Consider the following 25,444-nt stretch of genomic DNA (forward strand, 5'->3'; position numbering starts at 1 on the left):
CCTTTAAAAGGGTCTTCCTGTTACAGTTCTCTGCCCATTCCAAGCTATCCTCCATGTAACTGCCAATGATAAGTCTGACAATGCCACATACCGTCCCCTCACCTTCCTACATTGTAAGCTCCAATAGTTCTTTATTATCTCTGGGATCAAATATGAAGCCTTTGTTGAGCATTTAAGTCTCTTCACCACCTGTATCCTTTCTACCTTCCTATGCTTTTCTCCCCTCCATATAACTCTGCAAACTACCTTTATTGACTCATTGATTGTTCCCTATTCATGTTGCTCATATCCCAACTTAGTGCATTTGTCCTGGCAATGTGCTCTACCTAGAACGACCTTTATCCTCACCTCTGCCTCTGAGTATCCCCGATTTCCTTTAAAACTCAGCTCAAATGCTATGTTTTATAAAAGGTCATTCTTTATCTCTATATCCCCCCCACCCCACACTCATGCCCCAACTGTTAGTCTTCCCCTTTTATGTCATCTTTCATTAATCTTGTATTCATTGGTATATATCTTGTAGGTTCCTATTGATCTGATGATGAATCCCTCACTAGAACTTGAACTTTTCATTGCATTCCCAGCCCTAAGCATTTTGCCAAATATATCTATAAATAAACAAGTATATAAATATATATGCATATATATTTAATAAATGCTTAATAATCTTGTTGGAAAAAATTGCTTGTTGATAGATTACTTTGGGAAATAACTTTCCTAAATCTCTTGGCCCATGGGGATACCTTCTTCCTTTGAACTTATAAGTTGGGTATTGCAGATTTTTGATACCTGATAAATAAATACTCCTTTGTGTTAAAATTAATTATTATTTTTACATTTTATATAGAAATATATTTGATCCCCAAGAGACTCTAAGAATAATAAACATTTATTTTATTTATTGTGTAATGGTTTTAAAAATGCTATATACATAGTGAGTATTCATATATATATATATACGAGATGAATATTCAAGAAACATATTTACTTATTGAATGAGTGAATAACAATATTTGATTAAGAAAGGAGAACCATTATTCCCATTCAATTTATGTTATCCCTCATAAGGATAGCCAGTATATGCACAAAAATACAGTCTACAAATTAAATACATTTCTTACCTAAAATTTACTTTTCACAAAGCAGAAAACATTTTTATATCTGTTTGAAGTTTGATATAATAGAAAAATGTTGGGAAAATATTGTAAATACATTTGGACCCCTAACACTTACTTCATGATCATGGGCCTAGAATCTTAGTTGCTTCATAAGTAAGATGGAAATGATAATACTTGAGCTATTTATCTGACAAGATTATTGTGAGGAAAATATTTTTTTTAAAATCCACATAAATGTTTTGTTATGAACATCATAATTACCATCAAGAATTTTTTGTGCATTTACTATACATAGGATACTATGCTGGATATGAGGGAAATAAAAGACAGTATATCTGACTTTTAGAAACTTCCAATATCATTGTTCCTCAGGAGACTTACTCTCTCTGGCTAACCTACTGATTAAAATAGATTCATCTTGGCAAGATTCAATAAACAAGAATGGAATGTCCTGAGTATTGTAGGTGTCAGTGTTTCATAGGGTTTCCTTATTTGTCAGATAAGTGTTTTTAAAAATACACAAATGATCTATCATTTGATATTCATGGAGAACTCACTCCACATGGCCTTACCCAAACATGACTTAACAGATGAATTCCAGAAAATAGATTGAGGTATTCAGAAGCTATTGCTTGCCTATGATTAAAATAATTTGGATTGATAAATTAAGCTCTGAGAATATAAAGACAATAATACCTAAGTCCAAGGAGTTTATATTATATAGTGGGTATATAATATGTGCACAGATAAATAAATAAAAAGTAAAAAATTATTTGTTGGAGAGTAGCGGCCATAATGATTGAGGGAATCCAGAAAGACCTCTTGTAGAAGATGGCACCTAAGCTGAAGGGAACCAGGGGATAAAGAGGAAAAGCATTCTACAAATGGGGGAGAGCCTGTACAAAGGCATGGAAGAAGGAGGTAGTATACTCTATACCAATAACATCAAATAGACCAGTCTGTAGGGATATGAATTTTTTTGAGAGGATCAATAGATTGGTAATTCATTGTAAAGGACTAGTGTAAATGATAATCCAGGTCTTCTTGACTCAATAAATCTATCTGCTATATCACATTATCAGCCTGCCACTGCCTCTCCTTAAATGCAGCTCAGATTATGTTCCATTCCTCTCCCTCCCACTCAATAAATTCCATTGACTCATATAACCTCCTGGATCAAATATAATTGCTCTTTTTAGTATTTAAAGCCCTCCATAACTTGCCCCCCCTCCAGTCATATTATAACTTATACCTTCCCACGTACCCCGAGATCCTGTGACCCTTCTGGCTGTTCCAGAGCAAGACACTCCATCTCACAACTCCAGGCACTTTCACTGGCTCTCCCCCATGTCTGGAGTGCTTAGTTGGCTTCATGCCCCAGCCCAAATCCCTCCTTCCACAGGAAACTTGTCCAAATCCTCTCTCAACTCTACTGCCTTTCCTCTGTTGAATAACTTCTAATATATCTTGTAAGTAGCTCGTTCATGTGTAGTTGTTTGCATGTTGTCTTCCCCCATTGGAGTGAGCTCCTTGAAAGAAGGACTGTCTTTATATGTCTGATACTTAACACAGTGTCTGGCATATAATAGATGATTAATGAATGTTTGTTTATTGACTGACTCTCCTCCTCTTCTGTCTTTCTCTGTAATGAACTTAATGCCCATTAACAAAACAAACATCCAAAACTAGTGGTGAAAATCCCTTGGGAAATATTTAACATTTATTTAATAAAACAGTAGTTAATTAGTTAGAAAAGAAAATACTTTTGTTCTTTGACTCCTCCAGTCTCACATCTTCTCCTCTCTTCTCCCATCCAAACATGGTTTTCCTGAAACCACCATCTTCATCATTTCTTAGAGCACAGTTATATTGTTACATTTATATACTGTAATTTGATCAGCTCCTGTCCAATTTTTTGTTACTACTAAAAGAACATATATATGTATATATAAGACATTTTTTCATTCAAATCCTTTTCATCTTTCTTTGATCTCTTTGGAGTACAGGCCCAGTGCTGGTATCACTGGGTTAAAGGATATGCTGAGTTTATTAACTTTTCAAGCGTGATTCCAAATTGCTTCCCAGAATTGCTAGACCAATTAATTAATAACTCCATCAACAGTGCATTAATGTGCCTTTTTATTTCTCACATCTTTATCAACATTCATAACTTTCTTTTTTTAACTTTACCAAGCTGATGAATTTGATGTTGAAACTAGTTAACAAGAATTTATTAAATGCCTACTCTATGGTAGAAAATATACTATGTGCTAGGGATACAAAAACTGGCAAAAGTCAGTACCTGATCTTAAGGAACTTACATTTTAATGGAAGTGATGCCATGCCAATAACTATGTACAAATAAGGTTTATGCAGGATAAATTAGAGATAGTATCAAAGAGAAGGCACTGACATTAAAGGGCACTGGAAAGGATTCTTGAAGAATGTTGAATTTTAGTTTACAGTTGCTTTAATTTGTGCTTTTATTAATTATTAGTATTTTGGAACTTTTTTCAAATGACTATTACTAGCTTGAATTTCCTTCTTAAAACTGACTGCTTATATTCTTTGGCTTTTTATTAATTGGGGAATGACTCCTAATCTTGTAGATGTTAGTTACATACTGCATATCTTTTAGATGAGATTTATCGTTGATTGAAAGTCATTGATCTGAATACAATTTATAAAATAGGATCATAGATATAATATTTCAAGAAATCTTAAAAGAAATTTGCTCAGAGCTTTTACAACTGGAGGGCGAAGTGGAAATAGAAAGAATCTACTAGTCACCTTCTGAAAGAAACTCCCAAATGAAAACTTCCAGGAACATCATAATTAAAATCTAGAGCTTCCAGGCCTAAGTAAAAATACTACAAGCAACTAGAAAGCAATAATTTTACCAGAGAGGAGCCACAGTCAAGATAAACACAACACCACTAACAATGAGAAGAGAGCTTAGAAAGCCACATAACAATGCAAAGGATAGGGTCTTTCATCCAAGAATAATTTATTCAGTAATGCTGAATATAATGCTGAAAGGGAAAAATGAACCTTTAATGATATAGAAGACTTAAAAATATACCTGATGAAAAGACCAGAGCTATGAAGAAACTCTGAAGTTTATACATAGCAGTTAAAAGAAACATAAAAACATAAACATAAATGGTGATAAAGGAATACTACTACATATACACAAGAATAAACCACTATCATTCTAGTATGAGAAGATGATACATATTTATTGAATTTTTTCTCATCAGGCGTAAAAGAAGGAGTCTATTTAGACATAAGCCCTGGAAATGGTTGTATTTTGATAATCTTAAGAGAATGGAAAGTGAAGGGATGGGGAAAAGGAGATTAGGGAAAATTATTCCATTTAATCAGAGAATGCAATTAGGCATCTCCACAAAAAAGAGGTGATATTTAGGGACACATATGATATTTGATCCTGACTCTCATCTCAACTGGTCAATGAAAGGAAGAATACAAATTATTAAAAACAAAATACAAACAATGAAGGAAAAATAAAAAAAAAGAATGGAAACTAGGAAAAAAGAAGAAGAAATTGGTGGTTGGTGTAAAGGATGCCTTCGTGTTAAAAAAAATAAATTCCAGGGATGTGTAAAACTATTTACAGCTCTTTTTAATATGGCAAAGAATGTGAGTCAGAGGTGGTGCCTATAAAATTGGAGAATGACTGAACAAACATTTGATAGAATTCACTTAAAAATCTTCCAAGTCCCAGTATTATTTTTCCATGGGAGTCCACTTTTAGTTTGTTTAACTTCTTTATTTCTGAGTTTGGGTTGTTTAAATTCTCTGTAACTTATTTTGTTACATTAAGTATTATATATTTTAATAAATGTTCATTTTAATTTGTCAGTTTTATTAGCATATAGTTGGACAAAATAATATCTAATTGGATTCTTTAATGCTTCTTCATTTGTTGTAATTTTTCTTTTTAATTTTGATGTTTAATAATGTGTTTTCCTCTCTCTTTTTAAAATACTGAATTTGGTCATGAGTTACATATTTTATTGTTTTTTAAAATGGTTCCTAGTTTTAGAAATTCAATGCATTTTTAAAACTTTCAATTTTAATAAGCTCTGCTTTAATTTTTCAGAATTTCTATTTTAGTATTCAAGACTTTCTAATTTTATAATTTATTTCTAGTTTCATAAGGTTTTTTTTGGTAGGGTAAATTATATATATATATGTATATATATATATATATATGTATATTTTGAATTGAAAATTTACATGATTCATGTTCTTTCCCTCTCCTCCAACCCTGCACCCCTTGTAGCTGATGTGCAATTCCACTGGGTTTTACATGTGTCATTGATCAAGACCCATTTCCATGTTATTGATATTTGCACTAGTGTGATTATTTACAGTCTACATCCCCAATCATATCCCTATCAACCCATGTGTTCAAGAAGTTGTTTTTCTTCTGTGTTTCTACTCCCATAGTTCTTCCTCTGAATGTAGATAGCGTTCTTTCTCATAAGTCCTTCAGAATTGTCCTGGATCATTGTATTGCTGCTACTAGAGAAGTCCATTACATTTGATTTTACCACAGTGTATCCAACTCTGTGTATAAGGTCCTCCTGATTCTGCTCTTTTCTTTTTTTTCTTTTTCTTTTTTCTTACTCTTGTTTTCTTTTTTTTTTTTTTCAAATATACAAGGAGTTAAATCAATTGTATAAAAAACCAAGCCATTCCCCAATCTATAAATGGGCAAGGGACATGAATAGTGTAATGGGGATAATTTGAGGAAAGGTGTGTGGTAAAAGGGGATTTTGAAGGGAGGTTGTCAGGGACTTGCTAGGTAAGTAATATGGGTTACAGGTATGCTGGAATAGGGAGATTCAGGATATAATATGGGTCTGAAGTCAGGGAGTATAGCACTGAAAGGAACAAAGATCTTCTGGGAGAGGATGAATTAATCTAAACAGGCAAAGAACAGCAGGGTTTATAGACTAGGACTTAGACTAAAGACAAACTGAGGGAAATAAACTGAACTGAAATTAACTACAGGCTTTAGTTAATTTCACAGGAAGGGACTTGTTTTGAAGTTACACCTTCCTTCAAGATGGATACCCGGCTTCCCTTCAAGCCCAGAGTAGGTTGGTTCTTTCCCTCTTCTTCCCTCTCTTACTAATTAACTGATAAAGTAACTAACAGGTCTGTTGAAACACAAAAGGGTTTATTGTCTTATAAGGTTGATTTGTCAGGAAAAGTGGATTGAGGAAGCCCTAACAGTTGTTTAAAGAAACCTCGGGTGGGGGAAGGGAAGCAGAGATGGAGTCTGAGCAAGGTCCTGCCTTAGCTCAGCTCTCAAAGTGCTCTTGATGTCTAAAGGGAATAAATGATGACTAACTAACTTTTCTAGATAAGATACTGCCAAATTATAGTTAAACCCCTCACAGATTTGAACTAGTCTCTAATTTACTCTCCTTATTCACTCCACAGACATTTAAGGTAAGGGAAGGAGGTAGGAAATGAGGTAGGGTATGAAGATACAAAGGGTTTATCTAAACTAACAATTTCTTAAATAAATATTCCAAAACTAGGCTAAATTTCAATTCTTCAGACAGGCAAGGAAGCAGCTCAGCTGGTCTGACCCTCTCTCCACAAGATTCCCAAACCAACTGACTCCCTTCAAGATTCTAAACTCCTAACTGATTTCAGAACTCAGCCAAAGCTTGAAAAAAAACTGTCATGACTCCCTCTCTCTGTACTACACTAGGCAATTTTCAGATAAAGAAATCAAAACTATCAATAAGCACAGGAGAAAAGTGCTCTAAATCTCTAATAATTAGAGAAATGCAAATCAAAACAACTCTGAGGTATCACCTCACACCTAGCAGATTGGCTAAAATAAGAGAAGGGGAGAGCAATGAATGTTGGAGGGGATGTGGCAAAATAGGGACATTAATGCATTGCTGGTGGAGTTGTGAACTGATCCAACCATTCTAGATGGCAATTTGGATCTATGCTCAAAGGGCTATAAAAGAATGCCTGCCCTTTGATCCAGCCATACCATTGTTAGGTTTGTACCCTAAAGAGATCATAGATAAACAGACTTGTACAAAAATATTTAGAGCCACATTTTTTGTGGTGGCAAAAAACTGGAAAATGAGGGTATGCCCTTCAATTGGGGAATGGCTGAACAAACTGTGGTATATGCTGGTGATGGAATACTATTGCGATCAAAGGAATAATAAACTGGAGGAATTCCATATGAACTGGGAAGACCTCCAGGAGTTGATGCAGAGTGAAAGGAGCAGAGCCAGAAGAACAATGTACACAGAGACTGATACACTGTGGTAAAATCGAATGTAGTGGACTTCTGTACCAGCAGCAATGCAATGACTTAGGACAGATCTGAGGGATTTATGGTAAAGAACACTACCCACATTCAGAGGAAGAACTGCAGGAGTGGAAACACAGAAGAAAAGCAACTGCTTGAACACATGGGTTGAGGCGGACATGATTGGGGATGTAGACTCGAAACTACCACACCAATGCAACTAACAACAATTTGGTAAAAGGTCTTGCTAAAACCAGTGGAAATGCGCATTGGCTATGGGGGGCAGGGGGGGTGAAGTCGGGGGAGGTGGGTGAAGGGGTAAGTAAGAGCATGAATCATGTAACTATGTTAACTTTTCTAAAAAATAAAAATTATTAAATAAGGTTTTTTTATTTGCAAGTCCAATTGGTTGACTTATTCTTTCTTAATTTTCTTAATTAATCTTCCTCAACTTTGTTCATTAAAATTTTATTCAGATCTCAATAAGGAAGGGCTAATAAGAGAAGAAGGCTAAGGACAGAATTTTGATAGGCATCTAGAGTTGGTGGGCATCAACTGAAAAGAAGATACAGCAAAGGAGACTGGAAAGTAGTGATCAGTTAAGCAGGAAGAGAACCAGTCACAAAAATCTAGAGAAAAGAGAGAAGAGGAGAAGATGGTGATTAGCAATTTGAAAGGCTACAGAGAAACCAAGAAATATCAGGATTGAAAAAAGGCCATTAAGTTTATTGATTAGGAGACAGTTTGATAATATTGGAGAGAGCTGTTTCAGTTAAATAATGAAGTCAGAGATCAGACTGCAGAGAGATAAGAAGAGAGCAACAGGAAGACAAGAGAAGTGAGAGAGTGAAGAGAAGAGAAGAGACGGGAAGAGAAGAGATGGGAAGAGAAGAGACGGGAAGAGGGGAAAAGAGGAGGAGAAAGGAATAGAGAAACCTTTGCATCTATTTTCCTGTTCATCTGCTTTAGTGCTCTTTCTTGGATAAGATAGTTACTAATTCTATTCCTTCTAATGAACACCATCAGGCCTTATCATTATATTGTAATCTTTTTAAGAATTGCAAATATTTCACTTTTGTATTGGTAGGATTTTGACAAAGTGAAGATAGAAAATGCTTAACATATGATTTTTTTCATCTGAATCCAGATTTATAAGAGGATGCCAGTTTCTGAGTTGAAAGTATACCAACTCTACCATCCTCAAATATTGTTAATTTTTAAAGCTTAGTTCTGAATTACTTAGTAAAATAGCCTAGTTGATTTTCATAAGGATTTCCCCCTTTTATTTGCCTATGAATATGAATGTATGGGTGAGAGAGAGTGACAGAGAGAATGAAAACAATAGGTGAGGAATCTGTTATTTTCTGTTGAGTATCACAGTGAATCTCTTCCATATGGAAAGTCCCTTTTGACTTCAAAGGTATGAGAATATGGAAAATACACATGGGAAAAATTATTTTAAAAAATATAACACATTTTAGTTTAGATAAGTAAGTAGAAAAATAACTAAAATGAAAAATACTTAACAGCAGTGATTCCCAAAGTGGGTGCCACCGCCCCCTGATGGGTGCTGCAGCAATCCAGGGGAGCGGTGATGGCCACAGGTGCATTTGGGGGTGGTGAATAACTGTAAGGGGGCTGCAATAGTATTGACAGGGGGCGCTAAGTAATATTTTTTTCTGGAAAGGAGGTGGTAGGGCAAAAAAGTTTTGGAACCACTGCTTAGCAGCAAAAAAATGAAATAAATGGCTAGCTGTTGAGTTTAGAAGAGGATAAAAATAATCAGAGCATGGAAAATTGAGGCAAATGATTGTTTCAAAATATAAAGAAATCCTTCAAGAATACATATTGGTAGCTATGAAAGATTAATTGTAGGCATGTAATCATTATGGAAAAATTAGATCAGATCACATACAAGACAAATGTCAGGCTCAAAGACTTTTAAAAGTATTGGGCTCTGATGTTCCTAATGTTGTACAAAGAGCAGGTCTCTCATCTTTAGTGAGATCTGAGATAGATGTAACTGCTGTCCTAGAAGCTTTGTAGGTTTTTGAAGCCTGCTGGCCCAAATTGGGAATCCTGGGATATTCAAGGGAAGAGTATTTCCAGCAGTGGGGGACTGGAGAAGTGATCTTTGAATGAATAAAAAAGCATATATTAAGCTAAAGCATTGGGCTAAGCCCTGAGGATACAAAGCAAAAAAAACCCAAAACAAAACAAAAACAAAACAAAACAAACAAAAAAAAAACCAAGCCAGTTCCTCCTCTTGGGGAATTTACATTTTAATGGGGAATGTTCATTTCGGAGGCAGATGGAAAAACTCTTTAATATCTGTAGCATTGAATAATTTAACTATGCCAAAGACCTTGGTAGTAGGGACTTTCTTTTCTGATTCCTCAGTAGCCGTGACTGCTGGACTATAGCTAGGGATCAAGATGGAAGAAGGATAAATGGCTTGGATGGTACTGCTGTTCTCAAAACTCTAAAGTTTCCTGCCCATTGGCTGGGTGGCAATTACTCATAGGCTACTACTTCTTTTCAGAGATTGCTGCTTGGATAAAAGCTAATGCACTAACTTGGGAGTAGGACCAACGGTTTCATGGGCACTGGTATTTCTGGTGCTCTGATACAGGGGCCTTGGGTTGCTTCCACCTGGATCTTAGGGGAAATGGTGGTAGTAGATGTAGAAGCAATAGTTTGCCCTGCCAAGAATATGCTGCCTCCAGTCTCTCCCTTAAGGAGCCTTACTTCTTGGCAAAAAATTTTACTTAGGCCTAGGATTTAAAAATGCCACTGCTAATAAAGAGAGGCTGACATTTGAAGACCTCTTTAAAAGTAATTTTGCAGTGGCATCTTTTAATGTAAAAATGGTAAATTGTTATTTTTAGCTAATATTTGTTCCTTATATTTTCACTTGTTTTCTTCCATGCTGGCAATATGTTTTCAGTCAATCAAGGCAGCTCCTTATTTTAAAATGTTAATCTTTTCTTCCATTAAATAGTGTCTTCTATGTTTATTGAACACTTTTCTGCCTTGCATTCTATATTAGAAATATTTCATTCTTGGGCTGTGGTAGTTTTCAAGAATATTATGTTGGTTATTCAATAGAAAATATTTCAAGGAATTTCTAATGTTCCTAATATATAATACTAAAAACTAATGTTATATAACATAGTTGGAATGTTAAAATGACAAAAGATAATAATAATCACATTTATATCATATTTTAAAGCTTAGAATTTGTTATAAGATTGTTGATTGTAGGAGAATTTGGTTATAGGTTAATCAGCTTGGTATATTATACAAAGATTATTAATCCCCTATGTGCTGATCAGAAAATTTGTTTTCATAAAGATTTCATGACTACCAGCAGTCAGAGTCAGCAAATGTTACAGCTGGAACAAAAACCCAGGCTTCCTAGAGGTTGAGTTCTTTGGTCTTTTTATAACATTATTTCACCTTTCCAAGTCATGACTTGATCCATTTGTTGTTGTTTTTAATACTTTCAGTCATGTCTGATTCTTGGTGAACACATTTGGGATTTTCTTGGCAAGGATACTGGAATGATTTGCATTTCCTTCTCTGGCTTATTTTACACATGAGGAATTGAGGCAAACCAGGTTAAATGACTTGCTCAGTGTCATACAGCTAGTAAGTGTTGAGGCCCTATTTGTGTCTAGGTCTTCTTGACTCCAGGTCTGCATTCTCTCCTTTCAGATTTGGGTTGGGCTAGATAGTGGCTGATAGTCCTTTGTAATTCTAAAATCCATAATTCTGTGGTTCTGTGACATATGAAATCATAAAGGCATTGCTCAACTTTTGATACTTTTTGATTTGATTATTTTCTTTATTGTTTCTCTATTGTTATTTTTTCATTTACCTATGCATTGTTCACATTGTATAATTGTGGATTATAAAGATATTAGAAAATAGGTTTTATTTTATTAGTTTAGAGATTAGAAGTAGAGAAGCTGCTTGAGGAAGAATTGGAGTTTCAAATAGAGCTGAGAGAGAGAGAGTTAATTTCAACTGCTGGCAGTTGTAACTATTTATTATTCTATGAAAATTACATGCTCTGGCTGTGGCATTTTGACAGTTGGCTTCTGGCAGTTGACAGAGCCACACCCAGGTTCTTTTCTCTCTCAGGGCTGGAGAAGGTAACATCTTTGCCTCTTATCTCTGTCTGAGTGAAAGACTTGAAGGAGAGGAGTGTTATCTTTTCCAACTTGGGAAATAGGATTCATTTATCTGTTACTGTGTATAGATTGGTTAAACTCTGAAAAGACCAAAGAAAACCTAGTCTTTTGTTTGGACTCAGTCTGTTAAGTCTCAGAATCCTAATCTGATTCTTGTTGAGACTCAACTAGATAGCCTTGGTTATCTTTATAACTTAAAGGTGAAGTTAAGAATTATAGTGGTAGTTTTAGTTAGAATAGTATAAAATTTTGTTAGTTAGATCAGGGAGGATTAGCTTAGCCTCTGAACCACAGGAGAAGCAGTTCCTTGCAGAACCTGGGAGTTTATTTGGGTGGAGTTAGAATCCCTTAGAATTAGAAATCCTTTTACCCTTATATATATTTTAAATAAATAGTTTATTTTTCTTAAACAAGAGTCTCTTTAGCATTCCATGTGCCTGGACCTCAAGGGAATTTCATCTTTGAGCTTCACTTCAATTTACCACTAACAATACTTTTGATAATAGCTATCAAAAGTATCAGGAATCACTTTTCAACCTTTATTTCCTAGTTCTTTGTCCTTATTTTTGTGTTTGACTATTTTATTTTTATAGGATATAGCTTCTTTACCTTATTTAAATCAGAATAAAGTTTTATTTTTGATGGTTCAGATGGTGTTTGCAAACACAATAGAAGAAGCCTTTCCCCTGTAATATTCTTGCCTTCCTTCTCTTAAATGCTTATCTCAGATTTATTCTCTATCTGTTTTGTTTCTATTTGGTTTTTGCATTTTTAATTGCAAAGAATTTTGCAATTTCCTTTATGAGACTATGAGTCCCAGGAGAACAGGATTTTTTTTTTTGTTTTTTTGCCTTTTGCTTTGTGTCTTTGGTGCTGAGTACAGTGGCTGGCACACAACAGGAACTTAATAAATATTTGTTATCTTGACGTATTTGAAGATGTTGTAAACTCCATTGGGAAGCAGAAGCGGATGGAGAAGTGTTTGATTTGACTTCTTTTGAGAAGAACTTGAGATTTCTGCAATTCCCACACACTAACAAACCTTCTTTCTCTAAACCTCTTTATTTGACCATTTGCATTGGTAAAGAAAGCTATATATGCTTGCTGGGCCAATAAATAAATAATGATCCTTAATTTAAAGCAGTTTACAAATAAGGAGATGTCTTTTCAGTCCTGCAATCTTTTCAGTCTCTTTTCCAGTTTGGGAATATCCTACCTAGGGCTCCCAATTTCTGCTTACTTAAGTACTCTTGTATTTAGAACCTAAAAAAAAATCTAAAATTGTTCAGTGAATTGACTATTCCTATTGCCTTATACTATCTAATCTATGACTTACCTGTTATGTGGTTGGAAAAGGAGAAGCTATGCTTATATTGAAAATTGGTGGCTTCATTGTTATGATTTTAGGTCTCAAAACAGAGCTGATATTTCCACCTATACAATGTCTTTATCGTAGAACTAATCTCATTTCTCTTTACTTGGACATATTCTCATATGACTCTCTTATTCCTCTTAATTATGACTTCACTTTTCTTTTTACCATTTATTTCCTTTACTGTGGATTTGCATTGTTGAAACTATAGATAAAAACAGTAATGACATCAGACAGTTTTCTTGTGGCTTACCTGAATGGAGCCACAGCTTCCCAGGGGGCAAGAGTAGATAATTACTTGTAGATTACAATTTCAGAATCACTAGGAAGGTCCAGCTACCAAAAAGAATCAACAAACATTTATTAAGCTCTTACTATACAGAATACCCTTTAATAATCTCTGGAGTTAAAAAAAAAAAAGGTCAAAAAACACCTTTGCCTAAAAGAAGCATCCATTCTAAATGGAAGGCATAATGAAAAAAATAGGCATATGTAAATACAAGGTAGACAGAGTAGAAGTTTAGAGTAGAAGGAGGGTGGGGGAAGAGGGAGTGAAGATCAGGAAGGTTGCCTGTAAGACATGGCATTTGAGCTGAGTCTTGAATGAATCCAGTTATTGCAAGAGACAAAGTTGAGGAGTGATAACTATATTTGATAAAATCTCTTTACAAAAAATTCATTCATTTGGGTTCAAAAGCTACTCTCTTAAATGTATTTAGATAAAACATAAATATCATTATAGAGGGTAGGTAACAAAATTGTTTATTCCTTAATGTGAGGTTAATCAGATGTATTTCTCCTAAAATGTTTTATTTTATTCCTGGATTGTGTTCCTGTTTTATCTGGTGCCTCTTAGAGTCCTTGCTTATCTTCAAAGCTTAGCAAAAAATTTCCTTTTAGAAGAAAGCTTCCCCAGGAGATAGTGCCTCTCCTCCAAATTGCCACATATATTTACATATACCATTATATGTACATAAGGTCATAGATTTAGAGTTGGAGGGGGGTCAAAGACCATGAAGTCTGACCCTATCATTTTAGAGATAAGAGCACAAATCTATAGATATGCTTTAAAGTCAAGTAAGCAGTGAAGCCATGGATGCAGAATCTGAACCCAGGTTTTCTGATTCCAATCCCAGTGATCTTCCCATACTACTATATTGCCTCTTTTTTTCTCCTAATCAAGTGAATAGACTATAAGATCTTTGAAGGCTGGGAATTTTCATTTTTGTCTTTGTATCCCCAGCACCCAGTACAGTGTATGGCACATAGCAGTTACTTTATAAGTTTTAATAAGGTGAAGAATGGGAGGAAGGAATGATTTTGGATTGTGTCATAGTGTCTAGAGACATCAGACTTAAAGGGGTGTTCTGAGTAGCCAGAGAGCAAAAGGAAGGTTCCGGGCACCTATCTTCAAAATGCCAGAAAAAGAGTCTTGAGAAGTGATAGCAGATGACAAGAAAGAAGGTCAAAGAGCACTTTAGAAAAACTTTTATCTACTACACAATTAAAATAGAAATATATGTTAGAAATTTAAATCATTAGGTCTTGCAATTTTTCATGGATCTCTATTGAGTCAGTATCTTAAAATATATGTATGCTATTAAACTTAAATAACTTAGGTTGGGGGGTGGGTGGGCAGAGAAGGTACATCTGATCTCTATCAAATTACCCTCCAAAAAACTACAATATAATGCCTCAAAACTAATTCTGGAATGGCATAATTCACAAAAAGAATGAGTGAAATGATTTTTCAGTCCCAAACAACTCAGAAGGCCTGCATGAAAGATCTTTTGCACTGGAGTAGAAGTGGACTTAAAGCAGAATCCCAAAGCAGGCTATACCATGGCAACAGGTCTTGGTGGCAGCTGAATCAGCAGCAAAGACATCAAAAGCTCTCAGCCACAGATGACAAGGGTCATACCCAGATCCAGGTTGCTCCTGTTTTAGTCTTACTAACACATACCAGCACTTATACCAGGGGACCAAGGTAATAGTTTCAAGGAAGAGAAGAGTGCTAGTGGTTACTCACAGACCAGAGCATGGGCAAGAGAGTATTAAACACATCTCTCTTTAGATCATACCATCTTGAAAGAACTGAGAACTTATACAACTTCAGAGCTAGTTGTGAAAGTAGTTACATAAAGAACCTGAAGCTTGGAACAATGCTCCTTTCACCACAATTGCATAATTCAACTTTAACAGTTTTTCTTTTTTTACATTAAAATTTTTTAAAGGCTGGAAAATAAGCAGACAACAAAAAAAAAGAAAAAAAAACATAGAAATTACTTTGGTAAAATGGAAGACCAAAACATAAACTGAGAAGAATATAACAGAATCAATACTACTGCATCCAAAGTCTCCAAGAAAAATATAAATTGGTCTCAAGCCCAAAAAGAATTTTAAAAATCAATAAGAGAGGTAGAAGAAAAGTTGGAAAAAGAAATGAGAGTCACAAAGGAAAAATAATTTTTAAAAGGTTGGTAGAGGATGTATTAAAATATTGAAGAAAATTATATCTTAAAAAAAACATAATAGGCCAATTGATAAAAGGCACAAGAAATCCACTAAAGAGAATACCTTCTTATAAAGCATAATTAGGCAAATGGAAAAAGATATGTAAAAATGTATTGATGAGAAATTCCTAAAAGGCAGATTTGACCATGTGGAAAAACAGGTACAAAAATTCACTGAGGAAAAAAGTTTATTAAAAAGTAGAATTTGCCAAATGAAAAGGAGGTACAAAAGCTTACTTAGATTTGGGCAAGGAGAAGCTAATGACTCCATTAGATATTGAGAAACAATAAAAGAAAGAAAAAAGAATGAAAAAATAGAAGAAAATATAAAAAAATTCGCTGGAAAAACAATTAACCCAGAAAATGAGCCCTGGACATGTAATCTAAAAACTATTGGACTCTCTGAAAGCCATGATAAAAAAAAGAGTTTAGACATCATCTTTCAAGAAATTAGCAAGAAAAAGTATCCCAATATTCTAGAACCAAAGGGCAGGATAGAAAAGGATTTACTAATCACCTCCTGAAAGAGATCCCAAAAGAATAATTCCCAGGAATATTATAGACAAATTCCAGAACTCTCATGTGGAGGAAAAAATATTGCAAGCAGCTAAAAAGAAAAGCAATCAAATATTGTGGAACCACAGTCAGCATAACATAAGATCTAGTAGCTTCTAAATTAAAGGATTGGAAGACCTGATATTCCAGAGGGCAAAGGAGCTAGGATTTCAACTAAGAATCACTTATCCAACAAAAATGAGCATAATCTTTCAGGGGAGAAAATGAGTATTCAATGAAATAGAAGACTTTCTAAAATTCCTGATGAAAAGACCAGAGCTGAAAGGAAAATTTGATTTTCAAATAGGTAAACAGCAAAGAGAAATAAAAAAATATTCAATAAGGCTCAATTGTTTGCATACTTACATAAGAAGATAATTCTTGTAACTCAAGATCTTTATCATTATTAGGGCTGCTAGAAGTATATATAGACAGAAGGCAAGGGTATAAGTTGAACATGATGGGATATAATACGAAAAATAAAATAAAGGCATGAGAAAGGAATGCATTGAGAGAAGGGAGAAGGGAAAAATAGAATAGGATAAGTTATCTCACATAAAAGAGGTATGAAAGAGCTTTTAAGGTGGAATGGAAGATGGGGAGGTTGGAGGGAGCACATAATCTTAAAGTCACCAGAATTGGCTCAGTGAAGGAATAATACATTAATTAATTGGGTATAGAAATCTATTTTACCCTATAAGAAAATAGGAAGGAAAAGGAATATGAAAAGGAGGATAAGAATGATAGAAAAGAAGGCAAATTGGTGGATGTGGTAGTCAGAAATTAAACAATGGGATATAGGATGGAGAATAATATACCATAATCATAGTGATGCAACAATATTTTTACAAGTCTCTCTAGTAAAGGCCTCTTTTCTCAAATACATAGAGAAATGAATCAAATGTATAAGAATTCAAGTCATTCTCCAATGATAAAAGAATATGAACAGGTAGTTCTCAGGCAAAATAATAAAGGCTCTCTGTATTCATGCAAAGAAAAAATGATTTAAATCACCAAATATTAGAGAAATTCAAATAAAAACAACTCTGACACCCCACCCCACACCTAGCAGATTCAGACAGAAAATGAAAATATCAAAATTCAGAGGGGATGTGGGAAAATTGAGGCACTATGCACTGATTCAGCCATTCTGGAGAATAATTTGCACCTTTGCCCAAATAGCCATAAAACAATACATACTCTTTGACTCTAGCAATACCATTACTAGGTTTGTATCCTAAAGAGTTAAAAAAACAAAAAAGGGAAGGACCTATATGTACAAAATATTTAAAGCAGCTCTTTTTGTTGGGGCAAAGAATTGGAAAGTGAGAGGATACCCATAAATTGGGGAATGGCTGAGTAAGTTATTGTCTATGATTGTAATGGATTACTATCGTGCCATAAGAAATGATGAACATAAGTGGCTCAGAAAACCCCAGGAAAGACTTTCATGAACTGAAGCATAGTGAAATAAACAGAACAAAGAGAACACTGTGCATACTGACAGGAATATTGTATGATGAACAACTATGAATAATTTAGCTAGTCTCAGCAATACAATGATCCAAAACAATCCCTAAAGAATCATAAAAAAAAGTCATCTGTTTACAAATAAAGAACTAATGGAGTCTGAATCCAGATGAAAGCAAACTTTTCCTCCTTTCCTAATGTTTTGTGTGTTTGAGTTTCCTCCTACAAAATAATTAACATGAAAAAATCATTTATGTTATTGCACATGTGAAAAAATATATCAGCCTGCTTATCATGTCAACAAGGGTAGCAGGGCTGTGGGAAGGAGGTAGGGAGGAGGGAATTCGAGATTCAGTATTCTCTTTTAAAATGTTAAAAACTATTTTTACATGTAATTGTGGAAAATAAAATAAAAATAACAGATATTAGATATAATATGCAGAAAAATATAATTAAAATGCAAATTTATAAAAGCTTAGGAGCACATCATGCTATTGTACCTATATTTTTTCTGAGTGTACTTTGAAATACTGTACTGTGAAAAGACAGTAGCTTATGTAGAAATAAAGATAACTGACCCCTGACTGACAAAATTGAATTACATACTAACTGTGAGGAGGAAAATGTTAAATTTTCTTTTAATCGGCATTTAAAGATTCTTTCTTTTGTATTTATGATCCAAGTAGTATTTTTTTAAATTTCAACTGCAAAGAGACTTTTTTTGCAGATGCTTTCGAGATTTTGTTACATACCTCCCTAAAGCAAAAGCATAGTATGGATAAAATCATAGAAAGTAAAATAGGTAATATAATATATTATTATATAGAAGGTAATATAAATATAATAAAGAAGGTAATATAAAAATCTTTTCTTACTAAACCTACCAAAGCTTATAATAGGCAGCAAACCTGGTGGATTTGGATTTCATCCTATTGCCTTTCCCTGGTTCTGCCTGTAGAGTAGGTCTAGCTTATGGGTAACAAAGCAGGTAGTAAACAATTCATGAACCAGAAGGATTGATAGGGAAAAAAAGGACCTGGGAAATCAAAAGACTCTCTCTTAAGCCTTACATAAATAAGTGCATTTTAATTGCATTATTAATAGCAGAAATTATAGTAGGCTACACCGTAAGGGATAACTTTTGATGAGTCTCAGGCAATCATATTTTTCATCACTTATCTTGCAACACAAATTTTTGATTGTATTCATTTTGTTCTAGACTTTTAAAAGAGAATCTATCTTGATAATCTCATAGATTTTTGAAAAAAGTTTACTGATTTTAAAACATTTGTTCATGTCTTATTCTGTGTGTTTTATTTATTTTAAAAAATGACTAAAAAGGTAATCCATTTAGTGTTAAATGAAATTGTCAATTCTCACTCTTTGTAGGTGATTCGGAAGGGATGGCTAACGATCAACAACATTGGCATCATGAAAGGAGGGTCCAAGGAGTATTGGTTTGTCCTCACTGCAGAAAGCCTATCCTGGTATAAAGATGATGAGGTAAGTTAAAATGGTTTCAGCCTGTTTTTTATAAATAACTTTTACTGAATTCTCATCATTGCTTTGAACCTACTCTAGAAACCATTGGTTCTCTTGTAGGCAGATTTATGCTTCAGTTTGTGTTTTATGAGGAGATAGATATTCCTTTCACAACTTTTCATCATTAAAATAAGTCCTGAAATTATGTTGCTCTTGATATATATTGAGACTGATGCATATCTATTTGTTCACTTAGAGGAGATGAACAAGCAGTAGTTTGGAAATCTAGGGCTAATGAAACCATAATTCATTAAAATTGCTATCACTAAAAAGGAGCCAGATCAGAATAAGAAAGCATAAGATGGGCTCAAAATAAAATAATAATCATGACATGGATTTTTAAAAAATATTTTGATGCCCCATATGCTTTTTATATGCTAAGTTTAAAAAAACCTATACCCAAGGTTTCTTTGAAGGGATTTTGACAATACTAGATGGATACTTTTGTAAAATGATTTGAAAATGTAATACCATTTTGAATATATATATATACATATATATATATATACACATTATGGTGATAATTTGGCATTCATGGTACATAAACCTGGCATGAAGACATGATGATATGTTAAAGGTTGGGGCTTTCTGTTATATGGATATTCCTTTGAGCTTTCTCTGCCCAAACCAGAGAAGCTAATGAATTCTTGACTCAAATGAATAATAACTGGATCTTTCAAAAGGAAGAGGGATGAGGGGAACTGCTATGCTGGACCAGATTCTAAAGAACACCCAGAGGAATTTGTTATTGAAGAAGACATTATGTAGGTGTTGATGGAGGGGATAGTGATTAATTCAACTTAGAATCTGTGACTGAGGAGAGAAAATATGGACATCATATGAAACCTTAGATTCTGGGAAAGCAGATTTCAAAAAGTTCAGAGAAAGTTTAGTTAGAATCACATAGCTTAAAATTCTGCCAAAGAAACCTGCCATGAAGGGGACAAATAACTCTCAAGACTGATATTTTACAGGTTCAGACAGAAACAACTTTAGTAAAGAAACGAGTGAGCTATCAAAAGGGCCATGTGTATATGTAGAGAAGTAACTCATTAAACTTAGTTTTTTTTAAAGACCTATCCAGAAGTTGGAAACAAGGGGAATAATAGAAGAGGGATATTTAAGAGCAGCAGAGCCCTGTGAAAAAAGTGTCAAGAGCAGTAAAACAGGACAACGTAGACTGTCAAATGCTGAGAATAACAAATAATTAGTTTGGTTTTCTTATGTTGGGAAATAGAGATTGATCAATGAAAGGACAGGACTGCTTCCTGGGGTGGAGAGGATGATAATAATGCATGACAAAGAAAAGACAAAATGTCTCAACTCATATTTTATATCTATTTTTTTCTGCCAAGGAGAAAAATCCTGGGACTAGAAGAGATGGAACAAAAATTTATAGGAGATAGTTTGAAATCTAAGATAAGCAAAGGAGATAGTAAGAACCCATGGATGCCTTTGGTGAAATACGAATATAGTTTGTCCAGTCAAACTATATTTTAGTATGGTGAAAGAATTGAGAAATGTTATGACTGAGGTCTTGTCCGTGATTTGTTTAAGACTGTGGAGAATGAGAGGTACCATAGGGCCAGAGAGAAGTAAAAACTGCTTTAAAAGGAAGAGACTAATTTGTAAATTAGAGGCCAATGAATTTGGCTTAATATTTGGGCATAATTCTAGCATATATTTTTAAAAATGTTTTATAAGGGCAGCAAGGTGACTCAGTGGATTGAGAGCCAGGCCTAGAGAGGGGAGTTCTTAGGTTCAAGCCTGGCCTCAGAAACTTCCTAGCTGTGTGACCTTGGGCAAGTGACTTAACCCCCATTGCTTTTCCCTTACTGCTGTTCTGTCTTAAAACCAATATACAGTTTTAATTCTAAGACAGAAGTTAAGAGTTTAAATTTTTTAAAAATACACAATAAATTCACAATATTACATGTATGGCTGTCTTGCTAGCCTGTTTTCATCCAAACCTCCTTTAGTTTTCTTCTTTGTCTTAATAACATGCTAAACTGGTCTCCTCCTCCTCCTCCTCCTCCTCCTTCTTTCTCCTAGGTCTCCTCTATCCCCTGAATTTCATCTCCTCCTCAAATACCAAAAGAAAAACACAATCCTTGTAACAAATAAACATAAAGGGGAAAATCCGTACATTTAACATGTTCAAAAATATGTGTCTTATACTGTATCTTAAATCTATCACCTCTGTTTCAGGAGGTGGGTAGGCTCACTGGTCTTCTGAAGTTGTGGTCAGTCATCAAATTGATGAGAGTTCTTGTCTTTCAAAGTCGTTTTCTTCAAAATGTTGTTATTGTATAAATTCTCCTCCTAGTTTTGTTCACTTCACTTTAACTCAGCTCATTTAAATATTTCCATATTTGTCATTTTTTATGACTTAGTAATATCCCATTATAGTTGTATATTATTATAACTTGTTCAGTGATTTACACAATCAATGGGACCCCCTTTGTTTCCATTTCTTTACTATAACTGAAAGTACTGCTATGAGTATTTTCGTAGATATGGGCTCTGTTCTTTGTTTCATATTAGAGGTGTGGGGGTTATAGTCTATGAGTGGAATCACTGGAAAAAAAGAGAATTTATAATTTATTGACTTCTAGGATCTGGTTCCAAATATGGAGTGCCAGATCAATTCATGGGTCCATCAAGAAGTCTGTAAGGTCCAATACACATTATTAAAAGGACAGTTTGAAGGGAAGCAGTAATTACCAAGAGCCAGAATATATTAGTGAAGAACAGGTCATACCCAAACCACCTCATTTCTTTCTTTATGGAATTGCTAGACTAGTAAATCCAAGGAATTCTGTGGATTTAGTTTTTCAGCAAAGTATTTAACAAAGTCTCTCACGCTTTTCTTTTGTTCAAGAAAAATAGTTAATCAATAAGCATTTGTGTAGGACCACTATGTGCCAGGCACTGTTCTAAGTGCTGAAAATAGATATGTAGATTGAATCAAATATTGTTAGATTAATCACAAACAAGTTGAATAATCAGACTTCAAAAAAAGTCATCAGTGATTCATTGTCATCTTGGAGAGGGGCATTCATTGTTTAACATTTTTCTCAGACTTAGATAAATATACAAATGGCATTCTTAGGAAATGTGCCAAAAATCTAAAGGTGGAAGGAATAGCTAAAATATTGAATAATAGACTACAGATGAAAAAAGATCCCAACAGCCTAGAATGTTAGATAAAATCTAAGGTTAACCTTAATGAAAATAAATGCGATTTCTTCTGTAGGTTACAAAATTAGTCTCATTAGTTCAAAATAGAATCACGGTGGTAGATAGTGAACTCTGTGAGTAAAATCTGGTAGATATTGGTAGGCTAAGTACTAAATACAAGTCAGGAATGTGGCATGGCTGCCAAAAAAGCTAGAGCAATCTCTGGCTTCATTAAGCAAGGCATAATGGCTAGGACTTGGGAGGTGATAGGATCAACATACTGTCTCCTGATCAGCACACATCTGTGATAATGTGTTCAGTTGGCGGGTGGTTGTGGAGGTGGAAGTGGTAGTCTATTTTATGTAGCACACTGATTTACTGGAAAGCAGTTATAGGAGAAGTACTTGGCCTTAAGAACATGATGTATGATGAGAAGCGACTACTCAGCAAGAACTGATAGGCACCTGCAAGAGTTTGAAGGGCTATTATGTGGATAAATAGTTAAATTTGCTCTCCTTGGCACCAGACATCAGAAAAAGAAACAATGAGCAAAAGTAGCAGAGGCAGATTAAGGCTGAGTGGAAGGAACAACTTAATCAGAGATATCCTAAAGGGACAAAGGCAGCTTTTATAGCTTTCTCTTATTTTCTTTTAGTTGAATACTTAATTTAAGTATTCAAAGACTTGATGACATCTTGCCAGGGATGCTGCTTGAGGGGAGCCTTATTCAGGAAGCAGTTGGACCGAATGGCCTCTTAGGGATTTTCAAATGGACATTCTGTGATTCTTTGGGGAATATTTTAGCAGCTGGGACAAGAAATGTTCGTACTACAAATTTCAATTCTCCTGACTGTCAGCATTGGCCTGCATGGGGAAGTGTCCATGCTAAGTGTCTAACATGTATATTATTTCGGCAGTTTTGAAGAAAAGACATTTACAAGACTGAATAAGTTGTAGTTTTGCATTGGACTCAGCCCTATTCCCCAGTGCTTCTCCTTTCTTCTTCTTTCCTTCTCCTCCTCATTGTAACTCACTTCTATGATTCCTCATGAAGCAAGGAGAATGTAGACATAAACAGACTGCCACAATTACCAAACAGCCAGGCTAGAAAGAGAAACAGAACTCTTTGATCAGCTACTTGCTTATATTAGTTATTTGGAGATTTCCTAAGTTTTATATTTGAAAAATTAAATGATTTCTTGTGTACATTTCTAGCAAAATGACAGTAAGTATGTGTCAGTTGGGGCAGAACAATCATCGTCTTGAATACTTTAAGTAAAGAAATTTTTGGAAAGGTATTTTTTACATATTTAAATTTTCTTGATCCTAATTATATTAAAATTGTTCTCTAACTTTTGTTTGTGTATATGTATTTATATCAATATGTATTTCAATAAAATTTTCACAGTTACTGAATAATGTGTTAAATTTCTTTATGTTTAAGACTGCCAACTTATCTCTCTCTTGTTATTGGCTGAGATATAGTATTATATTCTGTTGTTATAACCCAACAATAATAACAATAATAAATTGCCAAAAGATTCTGGAGCCAAACATGAGAAGGTAGGACTGTGTAGTGGGAAAAGTACTGCATTTGGATTTGGATAACTTGGTTTTGAATCTTGGCTGTGCCACTTACTAACTGAATAACTGTCTAGGTCAAGTAGCCCATATGAACTTTCATTTTTTTTCTAATAAATGGAGATAATGATGCTAGTTCCTCCTCTTTCACAGGGATGTTGTAAGGAAAATGGTTTGTGAATCCTAAGGTAGTGCATAAAATACATTGAAAACTTTAAAACACTATGTGTTAGCCATTGTTAGTATTATTATTATTAAAGAATAATAAACCTAAATGGTAACAATAATGCACTCAGTGCCAGCATTGGCCTGGAGATATCACAGGCATCTCCCATTCTAGAGGTATCCATTGAGGAAGTCCAACATACAAAAGGGCCGGCACTAGAGTAATCTCAACTCCTACTTGAATTTACAACAATACTTTCTGGGCTACTAGAGCTAGCCCCACAGTGGCTGATGCCCATTACCTTTGTATCTGCCTTTCTCCATGAACTCTATTTATGTTGGAAGTGTAAGGGAGGTGTGAGGAGTTCTGCCTTTCTCTCTTTTTTTTTAAACCCTTAACTTCGGTGTATTGACTTATAGGTGGAAGAGTGGTAAGGGTGGGCAATGGGGGTCAAGTGACTTGTCCAGGGTCACACAGCTGGGAAGTGGCTGAGGCCGGGTTTGAACCTAGGACCTCCTGTCTCTAGGCCTGACTCTCACTCCACTGAGCTACCCAGCTGCCCCCTGCCTTTCTCTTTTTTAAATCTAGGTAGGAGGCTGTTCCTACTCTTCTAAGTTTAGTAGAAAAGATAGCTCACTCTTACCACTTGGGCAGGAGAAGAAATATTCCTTACTCAAAGCTGGCGTTGGAAATCCCAAAGGACTGAGAAATACGATTACAATGTCATGAACATATTTTCTTATAGAAATAATTCTTGTATAATGGTTAGGACTTATAAAATGATTAGTAATATACTTCAGCTATATTATATGTTAAATTAACTATTGTATGGTTGTCCTAGAAGTCTAGCCAACATTGTTTTTATGAAAAATTGCATTTGGTATTTATAATTTGAGAAACAATTGTACTTTCTCCCTTTCTTAAGCATTTATACATATAGGAATAATATTTAAATAACAAAATGGCATCACAACAGTATCTTCCATAAGTAACTAAAATAATTGTAGTATTATTTCAGAAATCATGACTAACTTTTTTTTTCAGGAATTCATATTGAGCCTTCATTTTTCCCATAAGTTTCCTGGATTCCAAAATTGATTTCCAGAAGACTGGAGAATATGTACTTTAAAGATAAACATTTATTAAGTACCTACTATGGAGATATACTAGGCACTGGGCCTATAAATACAATTAAGAGATAATCTGTGCCTTCTAGAAGTTGACATTACACTGGATGCATCATGTACAGAGATTAGTAATACAAAGTAATTTGAGAAGGGGAAAAGCCAACAACTCAGAGGATCAGGACAAAATCTTTGTGGAAGGCAGAATCTGAGCTGAAGTTTACTTGGGATTCTGAGTGGAGTAGGTGAGAAGGTAGATGGCATTCCAGGCTTTGGGGGAATCAGCCTCCTGGAGACAGAGGAGGGAGTCA

At 34.6% G+C, this 25,444-nt stretch overlaps 1 protein-coding gene across 4 annotated transcripts in view; it reads left to right on the top strand.

Moving 5' to 3' along the window:
* DNM3 (dynamin 3) overlaps positions 1–25,444 on the top strand; it is a 612,108-nt gene that overhangs the window by 266,785 nt on the left and 319,879 nt on the right. For all 4 annotated transcript variants that reach the window (XM_044672207.1, XM_044672209.1, XM_044672208.1 and 1 more), the window contains one exon: positions 18,930–19,043. In XM_044672207.1, coding sequence (XP_044528142.1) covers positions 18,930–19,043 — 114 coding nt within the window. The remainder of the gene's footprint in view (positions 1–18,929; positions 19,044–25,444) is intronic.

Source organism: Gracilinanus agilis, chromosome 4 (assembly GCF_016433145.1).
Source record: "Gracilinanus agilis isolate LMUSP501 chromosome 4, AgileGrace, whole genome shotgun sequence".
NCBI lineage: Eukaryota > Metazoa > Chordata > Mammalia > Didelphimorphia > Didelphidae > Gracilinanus > Gracilinanus agilis.